Raw genomic sequence first — 23,436 nt, forward strand, 5'->3', positions numbered from 1 at the left:
CATATGTGCAAGAGTATCATAGTTCGTGACATCACAGGCACTAGCCACTGCGTTCTGCCTACTAACTGAAGGGCTCTTTCACAGCTGTTCCTTTCAGGGAGGCTTGTGCCAGGGACCTTCCTTCTGGATCGATTGCATGTAGGGAATGGTGTGGATGGGTGTTGTGTCATCTGCATTTTGGGGGGACGGAAATGCCTTGGGCCCACCCTTCAAAGAATTGCTACTTTGGCAAGGAAGGAAGCTGTAGGATCTGCTGAGCCTCTTTGAGGTGGCAAGAGAAAATTGATCTATATATGTTTGGGGAGAATGTGCAAAATCCCACTTGTCTCAGGTTCCTCTGTCCTGGCCCCTTTCTCCCGCACAGCCAACCAGCAGAGGGTCTCTCTGCCCATTGCATTACTTAGGCAACGTTAAAAGATGCCTCCACATCGTGCAGGTGTGGCAAATGTGCAGTTTGGGTAAGGGCCGTGGTAGAGAGCATCTGCTTTGCATGCAGATGGTCTCGGGTCCAATCCCCCCCACCATTGCCAAGTAGAACTAAGGCTCCTGTCCCAAACCATTGAGAGCCTCTGCCTGTCAGTGCAGACAATACTGAGCTACATGGACATGCTGTTTCAAGCAGCACTCCATCCATCCCTTGCTTGCAGCTTCCTCTTGGTGTGTGCATACTTAGTTGCAGGCTCCATTTCCTCTTTACATGTGTAATGCAATACTTCATGGGTGAGAATTTCCAGTTGCAATAAATCAATACCCTTTTGTTGTGGAGGCGGGGAGCTTAAATTTTCCTCTTCCGGGGCTGGGTCTGAAATCTGTTTAAACTTGAACCAAAGACCTTGTCTGAGCCTTTTCTTAAGATGCAGTCTGACACTTATGCCCAGGGAAAATAAAACACAGCTTCATCTTAAGTCAAATAATAATAATAATAATAATTTTTTTAGCGCCTTTCCTCAAACTTAGCCCCTATGAGCAAGAGACAAATCCAGCCTTCCCCAACCTGGTGCCCTCCAGATGTTTTGGACTGCGTCAGCCCTCGGCCAATACGACCACGGCATCTACTCTTAGCATTTCCATGCTGGCTGGAGGCTGATGGCAATTTTCGTCCAAAAGAAATGCAGAGCACACCAGGTTGTGGAAGTCTGGACACACAACAACGCCCAAAACAGAATCTTTGCTTCCTCAAGACTGGTGACTAGTGACCATTTCCCAAACAGCGTTGAAAGTAGCAGAAAAGAGCCGGCGTCATTTCCTGGGGGGTTCCTTTGTCCTGCTATAACAACTTCGGTCGAGCAGGTTTTTGAAATGACCAGAAGCCTACAGGACCTGTTTGACCAGGATCAGCTTAAACTTCATGCAGCCTGCAGGGGCTGCTCAGAGTTGGGAGTCCAGCAACACCTGGAGGGAAACAGATGTCCCTTATCCCTGCACTCACTTCAGAGTGCATGTTTTAATGCTGCTTTATTTGCGGGGGGGACTCCATGGAGGATAAAGCTGTCGATGGCTATTAGCTGCTGTGTTTTACCTCCACTGTTGGGAGCAGTGAACGCAGGTGAGGAAAGTTATTCCTGCGCTCAGGTTCGGCCTACGTGCTTCCCCAAAGAGGCACCCGGATGGCCACTGTGAGGGCAGGGGGCTGGACCAGATGGGCCCCCTTTGGCGTGATCCAGCAGGGCTCTTCCTATGTTCTTATGGAGCTTCCAGGTCCAGAGGCAGTCTATCTAAATTATTAGGTTCTTTGGGGCATTTGGCTCTACTGTGAGAACAAAGAGGCCAGACTAGATGAGCCTTTGGTCCATCTGCAGGGCTCTTCATACATTCTCATGCATATAGAAAACCAGTGCGCCGTGCTTTGTGATGTACCCCAGCCCCCCTTCACCTGCTGGTTTCATGTCACTAGGGAAGATTTCCTTAACTGGAACCTCCAAACCCAAGCATCCACTTTGCATCCTTGGCATGGAATCCTGCGGGGCAGGGCTAGGAGGGACTCCGCTGCCAGTGTGGACAGTACTGAGCTAGACGAACCAATGGTCTGACCTGGAATAAGGCAGCTTCCTATGCTGCTATTTAGCTCGGAACCATGAGGACTAGCACCTTGTCGAAAGAAGGGCCCTAGGTCACTGGCAGAGCACTTTGCATGCAGAAGGTCCCAGGTTCTGTCCCCAATGGCATCTCTGGGCAAGACTGGGAGAGACCCCTGCCTCAGACACTGGAGAGCCACTGCCAGTCAGTGTAGGCAATACTGAGGAGATGATTCTGTATAAGGCAGCCAGCCCCCCTGCATCCTGAAGTGGAACAGTCCAGGTGTGAAGCCTTTTGACTGCTCATCAGCGTCAGCCACCCCTTTCTGTTCTCTCTCTTTCTCTCTGCCTCATGCCCCCTTCCCTCTCTTTGGGGTAATGTCCTTGCTGCCTTGTCCTCAAACCCCAAGTCCCCACCTGAAGCAGGTCATAAATATTGGGAGAGCTCTCTTTTTTTAATTCTTTTTCTTCTTTTTTTGCGGGGCGGGGGGGTGGAGAGGGAAGGAGCGGGGGTGGGGTGGGATAACTTAGCGAATTAGTACTGGAAACACAAAGCAATAATTTTTGTTACTGAGACGAGTCTGTATGTCCTTTTTTTAAAAAAAGAAGAAGCGAAAGTGCAGCCGCAATTTATTGGGTTTATTTTTATTCTCGAGTCTTCAGCCTTGGGGGGCTGCAGAGGGGGTGGGGGGACACACACAGCCGTGCCTCCCCCCTCGGTACACGCGCCGAGCTGCTTCTCCAACCACGTCCCTTACCTGCGGCGCCACCAAGATCCGGAGTTTGCGACTCTCTTGGCAATAGCCCAGGTGTCAGGGGGTGGGAGGGCCTGTGATTTGGGGGGGGGGAGCTACTGCTGCTGTGTCTGTTCTTTTTTTTTTTAAGAGAAAAAAAAATAAAGCTGTGGTTTTTATTAAGCCAGTTTTATTATACGTCAATGTTCTCTCTCCATACCTGTAACCCCTTTTTCCAGATTTTCAGTTTTAAATTCCTAATAAATTATTTGAAAACGGCTTTTGGCTTTGTTGGTGTGGTTTGGAAGTGGGCGAACGCTGCCATGGAAGTGTGCGGAGTTTGCATCTAGAAATCTCCCTGCAGGGAGAATGGGCTGTTGGGGTGTGGCTCAGTGGCAAAACTTCTCCTCTGCATACAGAAAGTTCCCAGTTCGAATCCCAGCATCTCCAGGTAAACTCCTGCTTGAGATTCTGGAGAGCTGCTGCCAGTCAGTGTAAGCTCAATAGGCCAGTGGCCTACCTCAGCATAGGGCAGCTTCCTGTGTTCCTGATTGGAAAGGGCAATTGTTCAGTGGCGGAGTGCCTGCTGAAGGTCCCTGCTCCAATCTCTGGCACCTCCAGGTAGAGCTGGGAATAGATCTGAAACCTGGGAAAGCTGCTGCCAGCCAGTGTTGACATCACTGAACTAGACGAACCAACATGTTCCACTTTGTTCCTGAGCTTCTAGAAACCAGAAAGGATGAGGGGAAGGGCTGTGACTCGGACACAGAGCACCTGCCTTGCATGCAGAAGGCCCCAAGTTAAGTCCCCGGCAGCACCTTCAGTGTCCCCTGTTTGAAGCCCTGGAGACCCACTGCCAGCCAGTGTAGGCAGCACTAAGCTAGATGGATCAGTGATCTGATAGGTAACAGGCAGCCTCGTTAAGTTCCCATGTTGTGGTGGCGATGGTCCAGTGGCATTTGATATTTTCTACCTGAGACTCCAAACCCTGAAGAAAGCCAAGAAGCAGAAGAATCAGTCACAAAGTGGGAACTTGTGGGCCTCAATTATCCCTGACCACTGGCCATGCTGGCTGGAGCTGATGGAAGTTGGAGGGCTGCGGTTTCCCAACTCCTGGGGCAGATCAAGGCCTCCATCTTTGATGACCAGCATATTTCAAAGCAGAAACACTATAATAAAAGGCAAAACCCATTTTTCCTCACAACAACCCTGCGGAGAGGAGAGTGACTGGCTCCCAAGGTCACCCAGTGATTTTGTGGGGGTGGTTATTGGTTGCTTTTTGTTTTGTTACACAATTTCTGTCCTCGTTTTGTATTTTTATGTCGTGAACTGCCCTGTGATCTTCGGTTGGAGGGTGGTGCACCAATTTAATACAGTGGTACCTTGGGTTACATACGCTTCAGGTTACATACTCTTCAGGTTACAGACTCCGCTAACCCAGAAATAGTACCTCGGGTTAAGAACTTTGCTTCAGGAGGAGAACTGAAATTGTTCTCCGGCGGTGCATTAGCAGCTGGAGGCCCCATTAGCTAAAGTGGTTCTTCAGGTTCAGAACAGTTTCAGGTTAAGAACGGACCTCCGGAACGAATTAAGTACTTAACCTGAGGTATCACTGTAAATGAAAATATTCCGCCTGCACAAGCCCCATTGAAATCAATAGGCGCGCATTTCCGCCTCCTCACAAACCCTTGAGCCAGCCTGCTCCTTCGCAAGTGCTGCTCTCCCAGGGCTTGGCATCTGCAGATGGACTGGAACTGGATTGCCGCCAGTGTCCTGTTACGTCTTGGAAATCTGGGCAGCCGCCAATGTCCTGAGAGCAGGCCCTCCTGGCCACTCGAGCTGATGTGCTGTTTAGTACCGGGAAACGAGGACATTCTTGGAACTGAGGAATAGCCACGTGGTGGGTCTGCTGTTGACCCTAAGCTGGAGTGAGTTGCCCAATCGGAGGCGTTTTAAAAACAGCCGTTTTTCCTTCCCTTTTAGCCTGGCACAGCGGTAATGTGGGGGGGGGGGGCACCTGTTGATTTTCGCACAATCAATTTACGAATGATTTCCATTTGCACAGGTGTCATTAGCCAGCAAAATGCAGTTTAAGTGCTGTGTGTGTGTGTGTGTGTGTGTGTGTGTGTGTGGAGTGCTTGCAAAGCACCCAAGCCATCTTGGGGTTGCTTTTGTCGCAGCCAAGGCCAATGAGAGCCAGCATGGAATAGTGGTTAGAGTGCTGGACTAGGCCCTGTGAGAGACCAGGGCTCGGATCCTGATTTGGCTGTGAATCTCACTGGGTGACCTTGTGTCAGGCAGTCACTAACTCTAAAAGCCACCCTACCTCACAGGGTTGTTTTGAGAATAGAATGGAGAGCAGGAGAACTCTCTAGGCCATCTTGAGCTCCCTGGATGAAAGGTGAGATAGACATGGAATTAAAGAACAGATAAAATCTCCTGTGATTCTGAAAATAAATTCTCAAATTGATGGCAGCCTATTTCATGTGGCCAGGTGTACTTGAAATGATTTCGCTGTGTTGGCAGTCGGATCCACAATATCATTTCTTAAGCGGCATGAATGGAAAAGTTCAAGAGGCCCCAAAGGTTTGTGGTAGAGCGCTGTGGGTTAAACCACAGAGCCTAGGGCTTGCCGATCAGAAGGTCGGCGGTTCGAATCCCCGCAACGGGGTGAGCTCCCGTTGCTCGGTCCCTGCTCCTGCCAACCTAGCAGTTCAAAAGCACGTCAAAGTGCAAGTGGATAAATAGGTACCGCTCCAGCAGGAAGGTAAACGGCGTTTCCATGTGCTGCTCTGGTTCGCCAGAAGCGGCTTAGTCATGCTGGCCACATGACCCGGAAGCTGTACGCCGGCTCCCTCGGCCAATAAAGCAAGATGAGCACCGCAACCCCAGAGTCGGGATACCTTTACCTTTTACATTTCTATCATTCATTCATTCATTCAATGGATATGCCACCCTTCTTTCTGAAGGAGTCCAGTGTGGCAAACACAGCCATAGTAAAACATTTTTTTTTTTAAAAAAAAGCATTCTTAAAACATTCTAAAAAACAGTTTAAAACACTTCATTCCATGATCTCAGAGTTTCCAGAAACAGTGCATATCAGCCATCAAATGCCTGGGCAAAAAGATGTTTTCAAATCCATCCTGAATGTCAGTAATGAGACAGGCATGCAGACCTCACCAAAGAGAGCATTCCAGAACCGGGGAACCACCACCGAAAAGGCACCGTCACAGGTCACTGCCAACTGAGCAGCCCCTGGTAGCATCAAGGCCTTGCTTTTTGATTGTAGGTTCCAAGACGGTGGTTAATGGTTGAACATGTGTACCCACTTGTAATGAGGCCTTGGAGAGACTGAACAGGCCATCCTTCTCTAGCCACCCAGAGTGGTTGGGGCAACCCAGTCAGAGGGGCAGGGTACAAATAATAAAATGATGATGATGATTGCCTGACACCATCAGTGCCTTCCATCAGTTGGGAGGGCTCTCTTGTTCAATCCTGGCACCTCCACTTAGGTTACGAAAAAACTGGGGGAGGCTAGCAGGGGCAACCTGGTCCTTATAGTTCTAAAACAGACAACCTGGGGCAGGAGGAATTTGGGATTTGCTTTGCCCGTTGCCCAGGAATCCTAGATTAAGCTGTTTTGCATCCAGCAACTGTTCTCCTTTGCTATTCCTTCCAAGATTAGTCCTGGCTGCAAAAACTGGCTATGTGGGTTGAGTCCCAGCTTGAATCAAGTGGTGAATAGAATAGAATAGAATTTATTATTTATACACGGCCCATCTGGCTGGGTTTCCCCAGCCACTCTGGGCAGCTTCCAACAAAACATTAAAATACAGTAGTCTGTTAAACATTAAAAGCTTCCCTAAAGAGGGCTGCCTTCAAATGTCTTCTAAAAATTTGGTAGTTGTTCTTCTCTTTGACAACTGGTGGGAGGGCGTTCCACAGGGTGGGTGCCACTACCAAGAAGGCCCTCTGCCTGGTTCCCTGTAACTTGGCTTCTCGCAGTGAGGGAACCGCCAGAAGGTCCTCGGCGCTGGACCTCAGCATCCAGGTGGAATGATGGGGGTGGAGACGCTCCTTCAGGTATACTGGACCAAGGCCGTTTAGGGCTTTAAAGGTCAGCACCAACACTTTGAATGGTGCTTGGAAACGTACTGGGAGCCAATGTAGGTCTTTCAAGACCGGTGTTATGTGGTCTCGGCGGCCGCTCCCAGTCTCCAATCTAGCTGCCGCATTCTGGATTAACTGTAGTTTCTGGGTCACCTTCAAAGGTAGCCCCACGTAGAGCACAGGGTGGTGGAAAAACCACCAGGGTTATGTTTTTAAAAGGGTGTTTGTGAAACGAGATTCCTCTCTAGCGAAGGCTAAGCTGCGTATTGGAAAGGGAAACGGCTGCTTTTCCATTGGCCTTGCTTGACACTCAAGCCACCACCCCGGTCAACCTCTAACGGAAGAAGGATGCTTATAGAAAGGTAAACAGGGCACTCTTATCTCGGATCCAGGTGCCAAGGGGAGGGCAGGGTATAAAGATGCAGGGAAGTGAAGGACGGCCACTAGGACTTGGACGCCTGACGAAATGAACCTCGCCCTCCTCCTAGTTCTCCTGGCATCAGGTGAGTTGCAACCCAGTGAAGTTGCGAATTCCTTGCTTTGCAGATGCATTCTGATCAGCCTGGAAAGATGGGCTTTTTAGGGTTGTTGGTTATTTTTGCTATTTGGGTGGTTCAATAAACTTGTGGATTTGGAGGAAACCATCTGTATGTCTGGTTCAGACAATGGGTGCCTTTAAAAAGCAAAAAAAAGTCGTCTTGGTGGCTCCTTCCTCCTTCCACTTTGGAACTCCCCATTTTTTGCAAGTGAAATATTGCAATCACAAGTATTTGGAGTGTAAACCGCTGTGTGTGATCTAATCTCTGTAATATTCCCCCTTCATGGGGGAAATTTCTAAAAATGTTTCTGAGGTGGTCTGGAAGACAGTTTTCTTGCTTTTCTTTGAAATCATTGGATACAATTTGCCCCGAGCAAGAGTTTTATAATATTTAAAGCACCCTGGCCTATGAATGGTGTTCTGTGTACCTCTTGAAGCATGGGTGTATCCAGGATTTATGTTGGGGGGGGGGCGGCAGGACTTTCGTTGGGGGTGCAGAATCTGCGATGCGATTGGTCAGTTAGTTATTTTTATTGTTTTACTTGTTTTAGGGGTGCAGCGGCACTCCATGTACCCAACCCTCTGCTATGCCCGTGCTCTAAAGTCTTCTCTTTTGTTCCAGCATTGCATGCCTTCCCTTCTTGCTTGGCCAGCTGGGAAGCACAACTCTAGCCTGGTAATTCCCAGACTTGCACGCTGGGGGCAGTTGAAGCAAAGTGATGCATTAAATCTGCCAAAGAGCTCCTAGGAGCCCAAACTGTAAGCCACATCTCTGTATGAGTTCCTGCTCCAGCCCTCTCTCTTTCCAGTGAGTCTCTACCTTGAGCAGGCTTCCTCAACCTCGGCCCTCCAGATGTTTTGAGACTACAATTCCCATCATCCCTGACCACTGGTCCTGCTAGCTAGGGATCATGGGAGTTGTAGGCCAAAAAAACATCTGGAAGGCCAAGGTTGAGGAAGCCTAGCCTTGAGCATGGCCGGGCCCTTTCATTGCACCTGCTGCACAAGCTCAGCAGAGTCCCGTGCTTTTCCAAGGAGTATGCCTGTCGCAACTCTGCATGTCCAGTGCAACACTGCATGCCCAGGGTTCAGGCAGGAATATTTAGTTTGTTTCTGGCATTGTTCATGGCTTGGACAGCTCAGTCAGTAGAGCATAAGACCCTTAGCTTCAAGGTGGTGAGTTCAAGCCACTGGAACAATAAATACATTTTAAAGAGCAAAGGAACTGAAATAAATACATTTTAAAGAGCAAAGGAATTGAAATGCGATAATGTGTAAAACGTGCAGGGGTAAGCAAGGCAATAATAAAAGAATCAATTGAACAATGATTAAATTATAACAACACAACAAGACAGAAGAAGTAAAAAAAATTGAGATCACACATGGGTGAAGGGGAACGGGGGGTATAGGGGAATTTGAAATATTATTTATAATATAAAAGCTTTAACATAAAATTTCTAACTGTGTTGAATTTGTACACAGCAAAGAGAAGTTTAGAGTAATTAGGTATACTTTGTTTTAGTTAATTATGTAATAGGCTTATGTTAGAAAATGAATATGGATGTTGAATTTAATGTTTGTAATTTTTCTTTTTTTGGTTTTGGAAATAATAAAAAATAAACAAATAAACAAGGAACTGAAATGCAAAGCTAAACATACAGCCATTGAAAAGGTGGGAATAACTACCTAAATCCAAAGAAAGATACGTACTCACAGGAGCTTTCGAAAGGCTCTATGATCATGCATCGTCCTCTGAGAAGTTTTTGTGTGAGTGTGTGTCGCTTTGTTTCCTAGCGGGCACTGCCCATGCTGCCATCCTCCGGAACCTGTGGCAATTCCGTAACATGATCAAATGCACCATGCCATCCAGTGACCCCCTCAGGGATTACAACAACTACGGCTGCTACTGCGGCTTGGGGGGCAGCGGGACGCCAATGGATGCCCTGGACACGTAAGCAGCCATCTTTCTTAAAGCACTCAAACCCTCCGCTCGGCATTGTGTATTCTCATTGTGATTTTGAGATAAGGTAGGTCCCGCTGGAGCAAACGTCCCCAACTGTCTGGCTTCCAAATGTTTTGGACTACAACTCCCATCAGGCCTGGCCAGCGCAGCATGATGGGAGTTGTAGTCAAAGCACCTGAAAGGCATTCGGTTGCAGAAGGCCATTTTCTGGGAAGAACCTGCCTTGCCACTCACTCACTCTTTTTAAAAAATATATGTATATATTGATGCTCTACAGGTTTATACATTTCACTAATTTTACGACCATTTTAACATTTCAAAACTTGACTTCCTTCACCCCCTCTTTCTGTAGTTCTTTAAATTTATTTTTAATATCTTCTGCATATCTGAAATTAACTTAATTTGCTCATTTATTTATCTGCTTCAAATATATACACTTATAAAACTGCAGATGATTACAATAATCCTGCCAATGTTCTTATCTGTTTACAATTTATCTGCAAATATTCAGCAAACCATTTCCATTCTTTTATAAAAAGTCTGTTGTCTTGACTTCTTAATTCTTCCGGATGCCTTGCCACTCTCTGGATTAGGTAGAGAGCTTGGTCTTTTCCAGCAAGAAAGCTTTCTGAATTTGTGTCAGGCGCCGGGAGAACCGTTCTGAATCTTTTTCTTTTTCTTTCTGCTTCCTGAGCAGCTGCTGCCAAATCCACGACAACTGCTATTCCGCAGCCAAGAAGCACCCGGACTGCACTTTCATCCTGGACAATCCTTACACAAAGACCTACTCCTACACCTGCTCTGGCACCGAAATCACCTGTACAGGTAAAGGCACTTCATATGCCATGCTTAGCAGAGGCTCTGGCACAGTTGGTAATGCACATGCTTTCTTCCCAGCAAGTGGAACAGATTCTCTTTCACTTGCGGTTTTGAAACATAGCTTGGATGGCCACTTCTCAGGGATTCTTCAGATACAATTCCTGGATTGCAGAAGACCCCTGGGGTCCCTTCTACCAACTCTACAATTCTATAACCTTGGATCTGGTCCCAGGCTTGTGCTGTCAGACCCCCCTTTCCCCAAGCTGGTGCCCTCCAGACATGGCTGAACTACAACTCCCATCATGCCTGCTCTGGCTAATGGGAGTTGGAATCCAGCAACACCTGGAAGGCCCGTTTCCTAATGCCTGGTATAGTTAAAGGATTATGCCAGGGCTTCTCAAACTTGGGTCTCCAGCTGCTTATGGACTACAGTTCCCATCGTCCCTGGCCACTGGTCCTGCTAGTCAGGGATGATGGGAGTTGTAGTCCAAAAACCAGCTGGAGACCCAAGTTTGGGAAACTCTGGTTTATTTGTATGATTACAAATCAGATGTGGTTGGAAAATATGTGAGGACGATACAGAGACACTGGCGTGCGAGCGTTTAGGTCAACTAGATCTGCCTTACAAGGGGGGTGAGCGAATGAGGGCAATTTCAGGCTGAAGGGTTTGTGTGGATTAGTGGAACCACTGTTGAAGATCCAGGACACCTAAAAGGAAGCAGCTCTTTGTGCAACACATAGTTAATCTATGGAACTCCCTCCTGCAGGAGACAATAACAGCCACCAACCTAGACAGCTTTAAAACATGCAAATTCATGGAGGAGGCTATAAATGGCTGCTCTGCCTTCACAGTTAGAGGCAGTGATGCTTCTGGCCACTGTGAGAGCAGGATAGTGGACCATATGGGCCATTGGTCTGATTCAGCAGGCTTTTCTTAAGTTCTCGTTCATTCATTCAATTTATATTCTGCACTTCCTCCCAAAGGAGCCCAATAGCAAACACATCCATCCATTCTCTCTCCCAAACATGGGCATAGCCAGAATTTATTTCAGGGGGAACGATGCAATTGGTCAATTAGTTAAGTATTATTATTTATTTGATGGGGGGGGGGGAGCTGCTCCCTCTGCACCCTGCTGGCTATGCCCATGCTTCCAAACATTCTAAAAAGAGTTTAAAACATTTTCTCATCCAGTGATCTCTCGGTTGCCAGGAACAGTATTCTTCAACCAACCAGCAGAGGACAGGAATGTTTTTAAATTCCCCTTGAAAGTCAGTAACGAGGGAGGCAGCTGCATCCTCACCAGAGGGAGGGCATTCCACAAACATGGAGCCACCACTGAAAAGGCCCTGCCGGGGGGGAGGGGGGTCAGCAACCCCTCATGGCAGAGGCACCGCCACCGAGACCTCACCTGCTGATGGTTGTTATTGGGGAAGGGACTTGTTTGGTTAACTTGCGTCCCAAGACACTTACGACGTTATATGCTCGTGCTACCACTTTGAATCAAACTCAGAAGTCCACTGGTAACTGACCTAAACTCTGGCAGTTTCAAAGGTATTTGGGGACTGTGTCCCCAGGAGGTCATGGGCAGTATTTACTTTCCTAAAAGGGAGAGGGTGGGTTACCTGGGCTCAAGCGCACCTGAACTCCTGATTCCCCCGTCTTCTCCCAAATCTTCTTTCTCCAGAAAAGAATAACGAGTGTGAGGCTTTCATCTGCAATTGTGACCGCAGTGCCGCCATCTGTTTTGCGGGGGTTCCGTACAACAAGGATTACAAGAACCTGGATACCGGCAAATTCTGCAAGTGATGAACTGGCAACCCAGTTCAAAAGGCCCTTTGCAGGCTCCTCAAGAAGGGGAGCTATCGGAGACCCGGCTTAAAAGAAAACGTCATGCTGAGTTTGCTTGCTGCTGCAAATTTAGGAGGATTGTTTCGTGTGATTTTTTATGAAGGTGTGCTGGTGGGTGGGTGATTCCCTGAAATCCTTTAAATGTGCGAATAATAAATAAATGAATGAACAAACTGGGGCAGGGTGTGTGTGTTTGTGAATGGAGTCTTCTACCACAAGGGGGCTCCTGCCTCCACCCTGAGTAATAAAATAATTCCATGCTAGGGGTTATCCTTAGGAAAGGAATTGGAAAATAAAACTGCTGCTATGAAAGGGTTGTCGTACAAATCTATGTTGCAGCTGCAGTTCTGGGTGCCTTGCCTCAAAAAGGATATTGTAGAGTTGGAAAAGGTTTAGAAAAGGGAAATGCAAATGATGAAGGGGATTGACTGCTCTGTGAAGAAAAGCTGTAGCATTAGAGGCTTATAGACTCATAGGTAAAGGTAAAGGTACCCCTGACCATTAGGTCCAGTCACGGACGACTCTCGGGTTGTGCACTCATCTCGCTCTATAGGCCAAGGGAGCAGGTGTTTGTCCACAGACAGCTTCCGGGTCATGTGGCCAGCATGACTAAACCATTTCTTTGCAAATCAGAGCAGCACACAGAAATGCTGTTTACCTTGCTCCATCTTCCAAGTGACAGCATATTTGAAGATGGCTATCATATCTCCTCTCAGTGTCAGGCATGGGATAGTCCCAGCCTTATCTGTTAATAGGGACGCAGGTGGCGCTGTGGGTTAAACCACAGAGCCTAGGACTTGCCGATCAGAAGGTTGGCGGTTCGAATCCCCACGACGGGGTGAGCTCCCGTTGCTCGGTCCCTGCTCCTGCCAACCTAGCAGTTTGAAAGCACATCAAAGTGCAAGTAGATAAATAGGTATCGCTCTGGCGGGAAGGTATACGGCGTTTCCGTGCGCTGCTCTGGTTCACCAGAAGCGGCTTAGTCCTGCTGGCCACATGACCTGGAAGCTGTACGCCGGCTGCCTCGGCCAGTAAAGCGAGATGAGTGCTGCAACCCCAGAGTCGTCCGCGACTGGACCTAATGGTCAGGGGTCCCTTTACCTTTACCTGTCATATCTCCTCACAGTTTCAGGCATGGGATAGTCCCAGTCTTATCTATTAATGCCATTCAACCTACAGCCAGACGCAGTGGCGTAGCGTGGGTTGTCAGCAAGGCAAGTAATTTGCGCCCCCTCTGCCCTAGGGTGCGGCCGGCCCCCCCTGCACCCCCCCACGCTACGCCACTGGCCAGACGGCCTCGGACCACACGCAGAGTGCATTTTGCCTCCTCTCCACCGATTGCAAAAACGGAGAAAGGGGCGGGGCGCAGGATCAGTCCACACATACAACCCCCAGGGGCGCTTTTGCGGCTGCATTCCCGGAGCCTCGGCACCTCTCCGTCTGGAGAAAAGAGAGGGTCGGGGTCATTTATTCTCCTCCCGGCCCCTTCCAAGCTCCCCTGCCCTCGGGCCGGGGGGGCTGATTTGCACGTGAGGAGGAGCGGACGGCAGGGAGAGCAGAGCCCCCCCCCCGCCCGCTCCTCCAGGTCTGTGTCACAATGTGGGGCGTCCCGACGGGGCAGGAGCAGCAGCTGTTGCTGGAGGAGGCGGAGAGGGCAGGACAGGGGCGGGCAGATGCAAGCCAGGCAGCGCCGCCCACCCATCAGCCGCCCACCAGGCACCAACCCAGGCAGCGCACGTGGGGAAAAAGTAAGCCACGCCCCTCTCCTGGGAAAAGACCGATAAGCCACGCCCCTTGGGTGGCACAGGGGGCCGCCCACTTGGCAGGGTTTAAGCGGGGCTGTGTGCAAGCCACGCCTCCTCGGAGCTGCTTTGAGTTTCAAGGAGCACCACTCAGAACATTTATTATTATTATTATTATTATTATTATTATTATTATTATTATTATTATTATTAATTAAAATTTGTTGCTCTCCCTTCAGCATCAGGTCCCAGGGTGCGTTGCAGCAATTTAAAATTAAATACAGTTTTTACAATGCTCAGCAGGGTTTCGCTATAGAATATTTTGTACCTGGAGCGTCTTGATTCTAGATAATGGCTTCTGTGGCCTTATCTGGACATTTTTATTTTATCCTGCAATGGGTTGAGCTAGATGACTCTCTGGGTCTCTTCCAACTCTACGATTCTGCAATTTGGCAAACCTTTGCTCCGTGGGCGGAATAGATTTGGGTTACTGGGTTTTTTTGGAGGAGGGCGTGCTCTCAGTGGGCCGAGAGGTACTTTCCCACCACCTTCGTTGCTTCAGTGGGCAACCCTGGGATGTCAGAAGTTCAGAAGCTGCTCCCCAGACTTGGTTGGACTACAACTTCCATCAGCCCCCAGCATCATAACGCCACGTGGGCTGATGGGAGTTGTAGTGCAAAGCATCTGGAAGCTGCTAGGGGGTAAGTCCAATTTGCCGTGGCCAGATTGCAAAAGGTATTGGACCCTTTTAAACGCAGACTGGTGGTCCTGAGGGGTTTTGGCAGAGTGACAACAGACCTGAGGAGATGATTCATCTCAATGTGGCTGTCCTGGCCAGGGGGTGGGGTGCTGATTTATTTATTTATTTGGGGGTTTGGGATTTAGAGAAAAAGCAATAAAGAGGCGACAGGATATAGAAGTGTATTGAATTATGCATGGCGTTGAGGAAGGAGATAGAGAAAAGCATTTAGAGAAATGCTAGAACTTGATGGCTATCGGAAGAAGCTGAATGTTGCAAGATTCAGGACAGTGCACAGTTGAACTATGGAACTCACTGCTACAGGAGCAGTGGTAGCCAAAAGCTTAAAGGTAAAGGGACCCCTGACCATTAGGTCCAGTCGCGGACGACTCTGGGGTTGCGGTGCTCATCTCGCTTTATTAGCCAAGGGAGCCGACGTACAGCTTCCGGGTCATGTGGCCAGCATGACTAAGCCGCTTCTGGTGAACCAGAGCAGCGCACGGAAACGCTGTTTACCTTCCCGCCAGAGTGGTACCTATTTATCTACTTGCACTTTGACGTGCATTCGAACTGCTAGGTGGGCAGGAGCAGGGACCGAGCAACGGGAACTCACCCCGTCGCGGAGATTCGAACCACTGACCTTCTGATCAGCAAGTCCTAGGCTCTGTGGTTTAACCCACAGCGCCACCCGCATTGGGTGGCTTTAAAAGAGAGTATGAGACAAACTCGTGGAGGGGGATTTGTGAGTCACATTATCTTGCCCAAGGCAACTCAGAGCGACTTACAACCAGAAGACCTAGCCAGTTTGCATTGGTTGAAGTTCATACTGGTTTTCATTCAGCAATCATACTTCCTTTGCACCTGTTACATCACCCCATCAATCCTCATCCCAGCGAAACACTCAGACAGCCACCAGCCAATAATCAGAGCTTTGCGCTAAATGGGATCACAGCTCAGTGGGTAGAGCATGAAGCTCTCCATCTCAGGGTTGTGGGTTCAAGCTCCACAGTGGGCATTGAAGGGGGTTGGACTAGATGACTCTCACGGTCCCTTCCAACGCTAGGATGCAGCAGGTTTCGGTTTCTCCTCTTTGTACGGATTGCTCTGCCTGAACTCTTGGCGTTCTGCCTCCTCCTCCTTTTTTGGCCGAGTGCAGGATGGAGATCCTGGACGAGTTTGACAACGAGTGCCCGCTCCTCATCTCCTTCTGCGAGCGGATCTCCCCCCAGGACTTTGACAGCCAGGCTGTGAGCTACACCCAGAAATCCCTGCAGGACCTTTTTGCGCAGATGGAACAGAACCCGGGAATCTGCGAGCGGGTGTTGAGGAAGAGGAAGCAAGCGGAGAATGAAGGAGCCAGCTTGGCCCAATATCTGAAGGTGAGTGGGAGAAGGGATTCTCTAGGGGACCCCGGAAGGGAGTTATCACGTGACCTGGCCAGGGTGGGGGGTCAGAGAGCAAGCTGCAGGGATCTGCAAGAGAAGCTTTTTATGGAGACAAAACATGCCTGTTTGCATCTTCAGAAGAAGCTGCTGCGCATGCAAAGGAGCAAAGGTGGCAGTCTTAGGCTAGTAAACCTACCCTCAGGCCTCGGGGTAATACATCTACCCTAATTTTGCAAGGTGCCCCTTTTATTGTGCGTTCATGGTGATCTGTGCTGATGATCGTATTGGAGCTGTTATACACAATCCCATGTTCAATATGGTTTCCACCTGTAAAAGTTTCATTCCCCCACCCATCAGTATAATATTTATTTATTACAGTGGTACCTCAGGTTACATACGCTTCAGGTTACATACGCTTCAGGTTACAGACTCCACTAACACAGAAAAAGTACCTCTTTGAAGAACTTTGCTTCAGGATGAGAACAGAAATCGTGCTCCGGCGGCGCAACGACAGCAGGAGGCCCCGTTAGCTAAAGTGGTGCTTCAGGTTAAGAACAGTTTCAGGTTAAGAATGGACCTCCGGAATGAATTAAGTTCTTAACCCGAGGTACCACTGTACATCCAACGACTTCCCTTCTTCTCCTTCCATGGTTCCTTATGAACTGCTTGTTCTCTTTCCTCCATTTGGTTTTCCCCTCTCTATTATATCTTAATCTAAATTATACTGTTGAATTTACAGTAATCCTGCCGGGTGTGACGTTGAGCCAGTCAAACTGCCTCTCGGCCTAACCCACCTCACAGGGTTGTTGTGGGAATTCAGTGAGGCGAGGCAGAGCCTTCCTTGAGTTCCTTGGAGGAAAGCAGGTGGGATGTACATCCAATAACAACAACATGTAAATGAAATGAATATATGAAACTATTTCCCTGTCAATAGAAATCTAGCACACCACGGAGAGGGTTGGCCAGAACCCCCTCCCTGATGTGCTAATTTTCTTACTGCAGGGAGTTTCCTTTTTCAACACGTTTCAGAACGGAACTAACATCACCTTCGCATCTCAAGGAGCGCGGTCCGCTGTGTTACTGGGTCTCACCGCCTCAGGCAGGCAGCTGTTTCCAGGCTCACAAAACCTGCGCACCTTCCAAGCTTTCCCATTCTGCACTCTGCTTTTCCAGGCCAAGTTCTTTTCCATGCTTCAGGGAGACGTGAACAACAGCAACTCGCTGGGGGAAATGGAAATGGAGGAAAAGGTGGAGCAACTGAAACGCGAGATGGAGAAGGTCAATGACTACGCTCGTGGTAAGTCTGGCTGTTTTCCTCGCTCTCTCCCTTGGCGCCTCCTGGGTTTTGCCCCTCCAGCCAATTTCTCCCTGTGCTCCCCCCTGTTCATCCCATCCACCCAATCGGTTCCATCAATCCCTCTCACAGGGCCATCCAAACTGTGATTAAAAACCTCCACCTTCTGGACTTGTCCGTTTTTTGTGGTTTAAAACGAGCCTTGCTTCACAGCATGTTATTCTTTGAAGGATAATTACCTGAAAATGATTTGTAGATTGTATTTAACTCTGAGTAGACTTGCTAAAATGTATACGTCCGAAACAGATAAGTGCTGGAGATGTAACGAGGTTGAGCATATGTTTTATCATATGTGGTAGATTTGTAAAAGGGTAAAAGAATATTGGGAAATGATATATAATGAACTGAAAAAAATGTTCAAAAGTACCTTTCCAAAAAACAACAACAGAGTCCTTTTTGTGGGGGTAATTCAGAGGGAAATTTCCAGGTGTCAAAAAAGACTATTTATGTATGCTACTACTACAGCCCGTGTCTTGTCAGCCCCCAAATGGAAAACCAGCGAGGTCCCAACCAATGAAGAATGGCAACTTAAACTGATGGAATACGTGCAGCTTGCATATTTATCATATAGAATAAGAGAACAAGAAGAATACATGTTTAAAGAAGACTGGAAATTGTTTATGGAATATATGAGTAAAAACTGTGTTCATTTAAAAACACTGGTAGCATCAAGATAAATTCAACAGCGTAAATAAGTTTTGATAGATGTAACAATGGATTATTGAATGGTTTAGTTCATGCAAAATATGCAGGGTTGCATGGTATGCAAAATGAACCACTGAAAGAGAGGAAGGGAAGTCATGGATTTAAATGAATATTTTGAAATGTTTAAATGAATATTTTGAAATGTAATTTAGAAAATTTAATTAAAAAAACTATTAAAATAGGTAAATAAAATAAAATAAAACGAGCTTTGCTCTGTTGCAGCTGCCAAGAGTGCTTCCTGGAGGTCGTCGGCAATGAGGCCATCAGAGATGAGGCCCAGAAGGGCTATTCCATCGGGGGGGTTCAGCCCCAGCCAGACCAAGCTTCTGGACTCATGTGTTCCCCCCATGCCGAAGGTCTTTGGTTCCTTCCCAAAGCAGGTTTGTTCTTCTGTCTCGAGACCTTGGTAATCTCGAAGGCTGGACTGCTGCAATGTGCTGTCTGTGGGGCTGCCCTTGAGCCTGGGAGCTCCAGCTGGTTTCTCTCAGCCTATCCTACCTCGCAGGGTTGTTGTGGGGGCATTAAAGGAGAACTAGGACCTGGGAGGCGCTATGGGTTAAACCACAGAGCCTAGGGCTTGCCGATCAGAAGGTTGGCGCTTCGAATCCCCGCAACGGGGTGAGCTCCCGTTGCTCGGTCCCTGCTCCTGCCAACCTAGCAGTTCGAAAGCACACCAGTGCAAGTAGATAAATAGGTACTGCTCCGGCGGGAAGGTAAACGGCATTTCCATGTGCTGCTCTGGTTCGCCAGAAGTGGCTTAGTCATGCTGGCTACGACCTGGAAGCTGTATGCCGGCTCCCTTGGCCAATAAAGCGAGATGAGCGCCGCAACCCCAGAGTTGGCCACAACTGGACCTAATGGTCAGGGGTCCCTTTACCTTTACCTTTAGGACCTGGGAGACCAGGGTTCCAGTGCCCACTCAGCCATGAAGCTCTCACTGGGTGATTTTGGACCAGTCACTGTCTGGTGACTACTTCACAGGGTTGTTTTGAGGGTGAAATGAGAAGGAAGAGACACTTTGAGCTCTTTAGAGGAAAAGTGGAATATAAATGCAGTCAGTACAAAAAATGAACATGCCAAAGTGTTTCAGCCATTGTACATCAGGCTGAATGAGCAAAGGGACCTCACCTCCCATGATCACAGGATCTTTTCCCAGAAATATCCATCCCCAAAATGCTACTGGTGGGAGGTGCCAGCAGCAGTCATAATTTCTTAGGAGGACAGTTGCTTGCAGCTCTTAATAAGCTTTTTAATTTTACTTTTCACTCCCCCTGCAGATGGAGAGATCGATGGGATCCAACGTGGACTTGAAGCAACTCTGGGCCGGCATGTCATCCGTCAATCAAAAGAGGTCTGGTTTCGTATTGGGGTGTGGAAGTGTTTTTTTCTGGGGGGACGCCGGGGGACGCATACCCATAAACATTTTGTGAATCTTTGTACAGTCATGCCTCAGGTTACAGCTGCTTCATGTTGCGTTTTTTTGGGTTGCAGACCACCAAAATCCGGAAGTACCAGAACGGCTTACTTCCGTGTTTTGGCGGTCGCGCATGCGCAGAAGCACTAAATTGCGCTTTGCGCATGCACAGAAGTACCAAATTGCAACCTGCGTGTGCGCAGACGTGGGTTGCGAACACTGCGGGTTGCGAACGTGCATCCCGCATGGATCACATTCACAACCCAAGCGTCCACTGTACTTTGTCCATTTATTGTATTTATTTCCCCCGATTTGAACTATAAAATGGTGATTTTCTTGAGTCAAAATGAGAGTACCCCTAAACATTTTTTGTGCGTGGGGTGTACTGGGGTGTGGTCTGCAACATGTCCCAGGTACAAGAGTGGCATATTTATGCTGCTTTAGTTTTTTAGCTTCTGGTGTTGATTCATAGAATCATAGTAGAGATGGATGGTACCTTGAGAGTCGTCTGACCTCCTGCAACGCAGGAATCACAGCTGACAAATCCTCAACAGGTGGCCATCCTGCCTCTGTTTTACAACCTCCAACAAAGGAGGGTCCACCATCTTCCGAGGGAGTCCGGCCCATTGCCAAGCGGCTCTTACTATCAGAAAGTTTTGTTGCCATCTCCTTTCTGGCCATTTGAATCCATTGGTTCGGTTGCTAGCCCTCCAGAGCAGAAGAAAACAAGCTTGCTCCATCTTCCATGGGACAGATATTTGAAGATGGCCTATCACATGGGTAGGCAAACTAAGGCCCGGGGGCCGGATCCGGCTCAATCGCCTTCTAAATCCGGCCCACGGACAGTCCGGGAATCAGCGTGTTTTTACATGAGTAGAATGTGTCCTTTTACAGTGGTACTTCGGGTTACAAACACCTCAGGGTACAAACACTTCGGGTTACAGACTCCGCTATCCTGGAAGTAGTACCTCTGGTTGAGAACTTTACCTCAGGATGAGGACAGAAATTGTGCGCTGGCGGCACGGCGGCAGCGGGAGGCCCCATTAGCTAAAGTGGTACCTCAGGTTAAGAACGGTGTCAGGTTAAGAACGGACCTCTGGAACGAATTAAGTTCGTAACCAGAGGTACCACTGTATTTAAAATGCATCTCTGGGTTATTTGTGGGGCATAGGAATTTGTTCAATTTCCCTCCCCCCAAATATAGTCCGGCCCCCCACAAGGTCTGAGGGACAGTGGACCAGCCCCTTGCTGAAAAAGTTTGCTGACCCCTGGCCTATCATATCTCCTCTCAGTCTTCTTTTGTCTAGGCTAAAATTGCTCAACCAGTGTTAGAAACTGAGATACAAAAGCTAGGAGCTAAAGGGCACCTTAAACCGAGGTTATGGGCGCAACAACGAAACGTGTAGGCGTGCCTTTTTTATAGCAAGAATACAAAGCTGAAAATGAATGAACCGCAGCTAAAATATTATGTTCATATTTCACACGGTCTAGTCCTTCCCCTGCCCATCCCCCTAATATTCTTAAGAGGGTCTCTTCTCCAGTTTTCAGAGAGTAGCTGGAAGTGGGGAGGTAGAAAAAGGTCCTTCTTTCCTTCCACACTGCAGTTTTAATCTGGATTAATAGGCGCAGCACTGTGCCCAGGCTTTGGAAGCTGCTTGCGCTAATGAAATTCCTAGTTGCAAAACACGCCTAGAGCAATGGGAGTCTCAAACACTGTATTCAACTCCCTCAACTGTTCCTTATGAGGCCTGTCAACATCCTTCATAATTGCGGTGCCCAGAACTGGAAACAATATTCCAGGTGTGGTCTGACCAAAGCAGAATAGAGCACAGGGTCCCTGGACGTTTGACGGTCTATTGATCCCTGTGCCACCACTATGATCACTTCCCCGCTGCCACCAACCCGTTTCTCTTGGGTACACACTGAGTCCAGACAGTTGTTAACATTAAAAACAAATAATCAAGTGTATTTTATAAGCATGAACAAGTTTATGGTTTCAGATAATTTTTCTTGCCAGTTTCTTATCCTTAGTTTCTATACCGGCCTATACCTTTCTAATAACTTCTAACTAATTATCCCAACTTTCTATCTGACTCCTCCTAACAGTTCCTCTCTTTCTCTTGCAACAAAACTCTACCAACCCACAGACTTATCCTCCCTCTTCCTTCTCCAACTCCCAACTGACTTCCACACAACTCTAACTCTAACTCCTCCCCTTGGGTTCCCACTGGCCAATCACTTCACACTCATTTAACCCTTCCCTTATGACCCACCTAGGAAGGCAAACGCCACAAGTAGTACTATTACTTCCCTTGACTTACTCACATCAGGGAGGAGTCCAGAGCAAGGAGACCTCACCTCTCATCTCAGCATCCTTTTCACAATCTTTTCCCTTCCCAATGTCATCCTGAGTCTAATCCCCATTTTGTCTCTCCTCCGACAGCATGGTGGACTTGCGCCCTGTGATGCTGAACCCCGGCGGTTTCCGCCCTTCATTCCTGGGGAGCACCTCTGTCAGCAGACTGAAATACACCAGTTTCCCAAGGTGCAGAAATCCTTCCGAGACCTGGCGTGACACCTTTTGTTCTCACGGGGAAAATACACACACATATACGGAAGAGGGGGGCATTTTATTCCAGGGAAGGGGCTGGAAAATGGGCCAGTGGTTTCCTGGAGGCAAACTTGCCTGGTTCCTCACGAGGCCTGAAGGTGTGGCTCTCCAGAAGTTCATAGAATCATAGAACTGTAGAGTTGGAAGGCACCCTAAGGTCATCCAATCCAGCCCCCTGCAATGCAGGAATCACAGCTAAAAAGCCCCTCTCCCATGGCCAATCTACGCAAGAGAGAGAATTTTGTCCTCTTCAATCTCTTGCATGCTACATTTGGTTTTATGGCCTGGAAAGGCACTCCCCAGTTTAACAGCACAGTTCAAGATTGCGGCCAAAAAATAATTTTTAAAAAGATAGGAAGCCGAGCAGTTCTGTCCTGTTTCCACTTGCTATTTTTATTTAATCCACTCCACTTGGTTTATTTAAACCAAGGACTTGTACACTGAGCACTAATAATGAATCATATGTTGTAGATATCATTGCAAATTTATTATGCTATTTTTGCAATGTACAAATGACATTAAAAATAATAATTGTGGCCACTTCAAGTTTGCACTCGGGTCCTGCTGGTGGGCTCCTCTTGGGGGCACGTGGTTGGCCACTGTGGGAACAGGATTCTGGACCAGATGGGCCACTGCCCTGCCGCAGCAGCTGGGTTCTCCTTATGCTCTCCTGGAACCTCCAGGTCTAGGGGCAGTCTATCTTGATTCTTGAATTCCTGGGGGCATTTGGTCCCTGTGATAGCAGGAGGCTGGACTAGACAGGCCACTGGCCTGATGCAGTGAGTTTCTCCTTATGTCCTTTATGCTGTTTAGCTTTCTTTACAGCATCAACCTACCGGGGGGAGCGGGGGCCGCAGACGGACCAGCCTCACCGCTTGCCGTGTTTTTTCTCCTTCCAGGGCCGCTGCCAGCAACGCCGCCACATCTTCCCAGAGCTCATCCAGCCCCACGTCCGCTTTCAACACGCCTGTGCTGGCCAAGTTCAGAGGCAGCAAAGATGAGGAGAAGGAGGACAATGAAAACCCGGGTCCTGATTCTCAGCCGACGGGGGCCTAAACAACTTTTGTGTACGGGGAGATGCTGTGTGAATTAAAAAGAAACCTCCGGTGCACGCTGCTTCCCGGGGTGTGGCCTCTGCTGCGGATCTGGCAGAGCAGAATTGGCTACCGGTGGCCGGGAGAGGGGAGAAATCTTCATGCCTTAGCGGGAGGGTATGCCTCAAAATGCTCTTTTTCAAAAGGATATGGTGGTACTACAATTCCCATCATCCCTAGCTAGCAGGATCAGGGGTTGGGGGTGATGGGATTTGTAGTCTGAAAAAATAGCTGGAGACCTCTGTTTGGGAAACACTAGGATAGGGGAGATCACTGCAGATGGTGACAGCAGTCACAAAATTAAAAGACGCCTGCTCCTTGGGAGAAAGGCGATGGCAAACCTAGACAGCATCTTAAAAAGCAG

At 48.3% G+C, this 23,436-nt stretch overlaps 2 protein-coding genes across 4 annotated transcripts; both read left to right on the forward strand.

Annotated features, from left to right (window-relative positions):
* The first annotated feature begins 7,215 nt into the window (after positions 1-7,215).
* Positions 7,216-12,202, forward strand: PLA2G1B (phospholipase A2 group IB). 3 transcript variants are annotated; one of them, XM_081175225.1, is made up of 4 exons: positions 7,216-7,362; positions 9,192-9,348; positions 10,058-10,185; positions 11,865-12,202. In XM_081175225.1, the coding sequence occupies exons 1-4, from the start codon at positions 7,326-7,328 to the stop codon at positions 11,984-11,986; spliced, it is 444 nt and encodes a 147-aa protein (XP_081031351.1). In that variant the 5' UTR covers positions 7,216-7,325; the 3' UTR covers positions 11,987-12,202. The 3 variants fall into 3 exon arrangements, with proteins under 3 accessions (XP_081031351.1, XP_081031352.1, XP_081031353.1); XM_081175226.1 differs by lacking the exon at positions 7,216-7,362 and adding an exon at positions 8,020-8,156; XM_081175227.1 differs by lacking the exon at positions 7,216-7,362 and adding an exon at positions 8,055-8,073.
* Positions 12,203-13,618: 1,416 nt separating this feature from the next.
* On the forward strand, positions 13,619-23,089 carry LOC308575956 (uncharacterized protein). Its single transcript, XM_081175129.1, has 7 exons — positions 13,619-13,776; positions 15,666-15,888; positions 17,068-17,191; positions 18,176-18,333; positions 19,231-19,304; positions 21,811-21,912; positions 22,878-23,089. Exons 2-7 carry the CDS (start codon positions 15,667-15,669, stop codon positions 23,032-23,034), a joined length of 837 nt encoding a protein of 278 aa, XP_081031255.1. The 5' UTR covers positions 13,619-13,776; position 15,666; the 3' UTR covers positions 23,035-23,089.
* The last annotated feature ends 347 nt before the right edge of the window (positions 23,090-23,436 follow it).

This window comes from Podarcis bocagei (assembly GCF_964188305.1).
Source record: "Podarcis bocagei genome assembly, chromosome: 16".
NCBI lineage: Eukaryota > Metazoa > Chordata > Lepidosauria > Squamata > Lacertidae > Podarcis > Podarcis bocagei.

Bases quoted from the DNA above. Each gene is read 5' to 3' on its own strand.
- PLA2G1B (XM_081175225.1), top strand. From the start codon at position 7,326: ATGAACCTCGCCCTCCTCCTAGTTCTCCTGGCATCAG. The intron at 7,363-9,191 runs GTGAGTTGCAAC...TTTGTTTCCTAG, and splicing joins CCTAGTTCTCCTGGCATCAG to CGGGCACTGCCCATGCTGCC. The intron at 9,349-10,057 runs GTAAGCAGCCAT...CTTCCTGAGCAG, and splicing joins CCAATGGATGCCCTGGACAC to CTGCTGCCAAATCCACGACA.
- LOC308575956 (XM_081175129.1), top strand. From the start codon at position 15,667: ATGGAGATCCTGGACGAGTTTGACAACGAGTGCCCGCTCCTCATCTCC. The intron at 17,192-18,175 runs GTAAGTCTGGCT...GCTCTGTTGCAG, and splicing joins GGTCAATGACTACGCTCGTG to CTGCCAAGAGTGCTTCCTGG. The intron at 21,913-22,877 runs GTGCAGAAATCC...TTCTCCTTCCAG, and splicing joins AAATACACCAGTTTCCCAAG to GGCCGCTGCCAGCAACGCCG.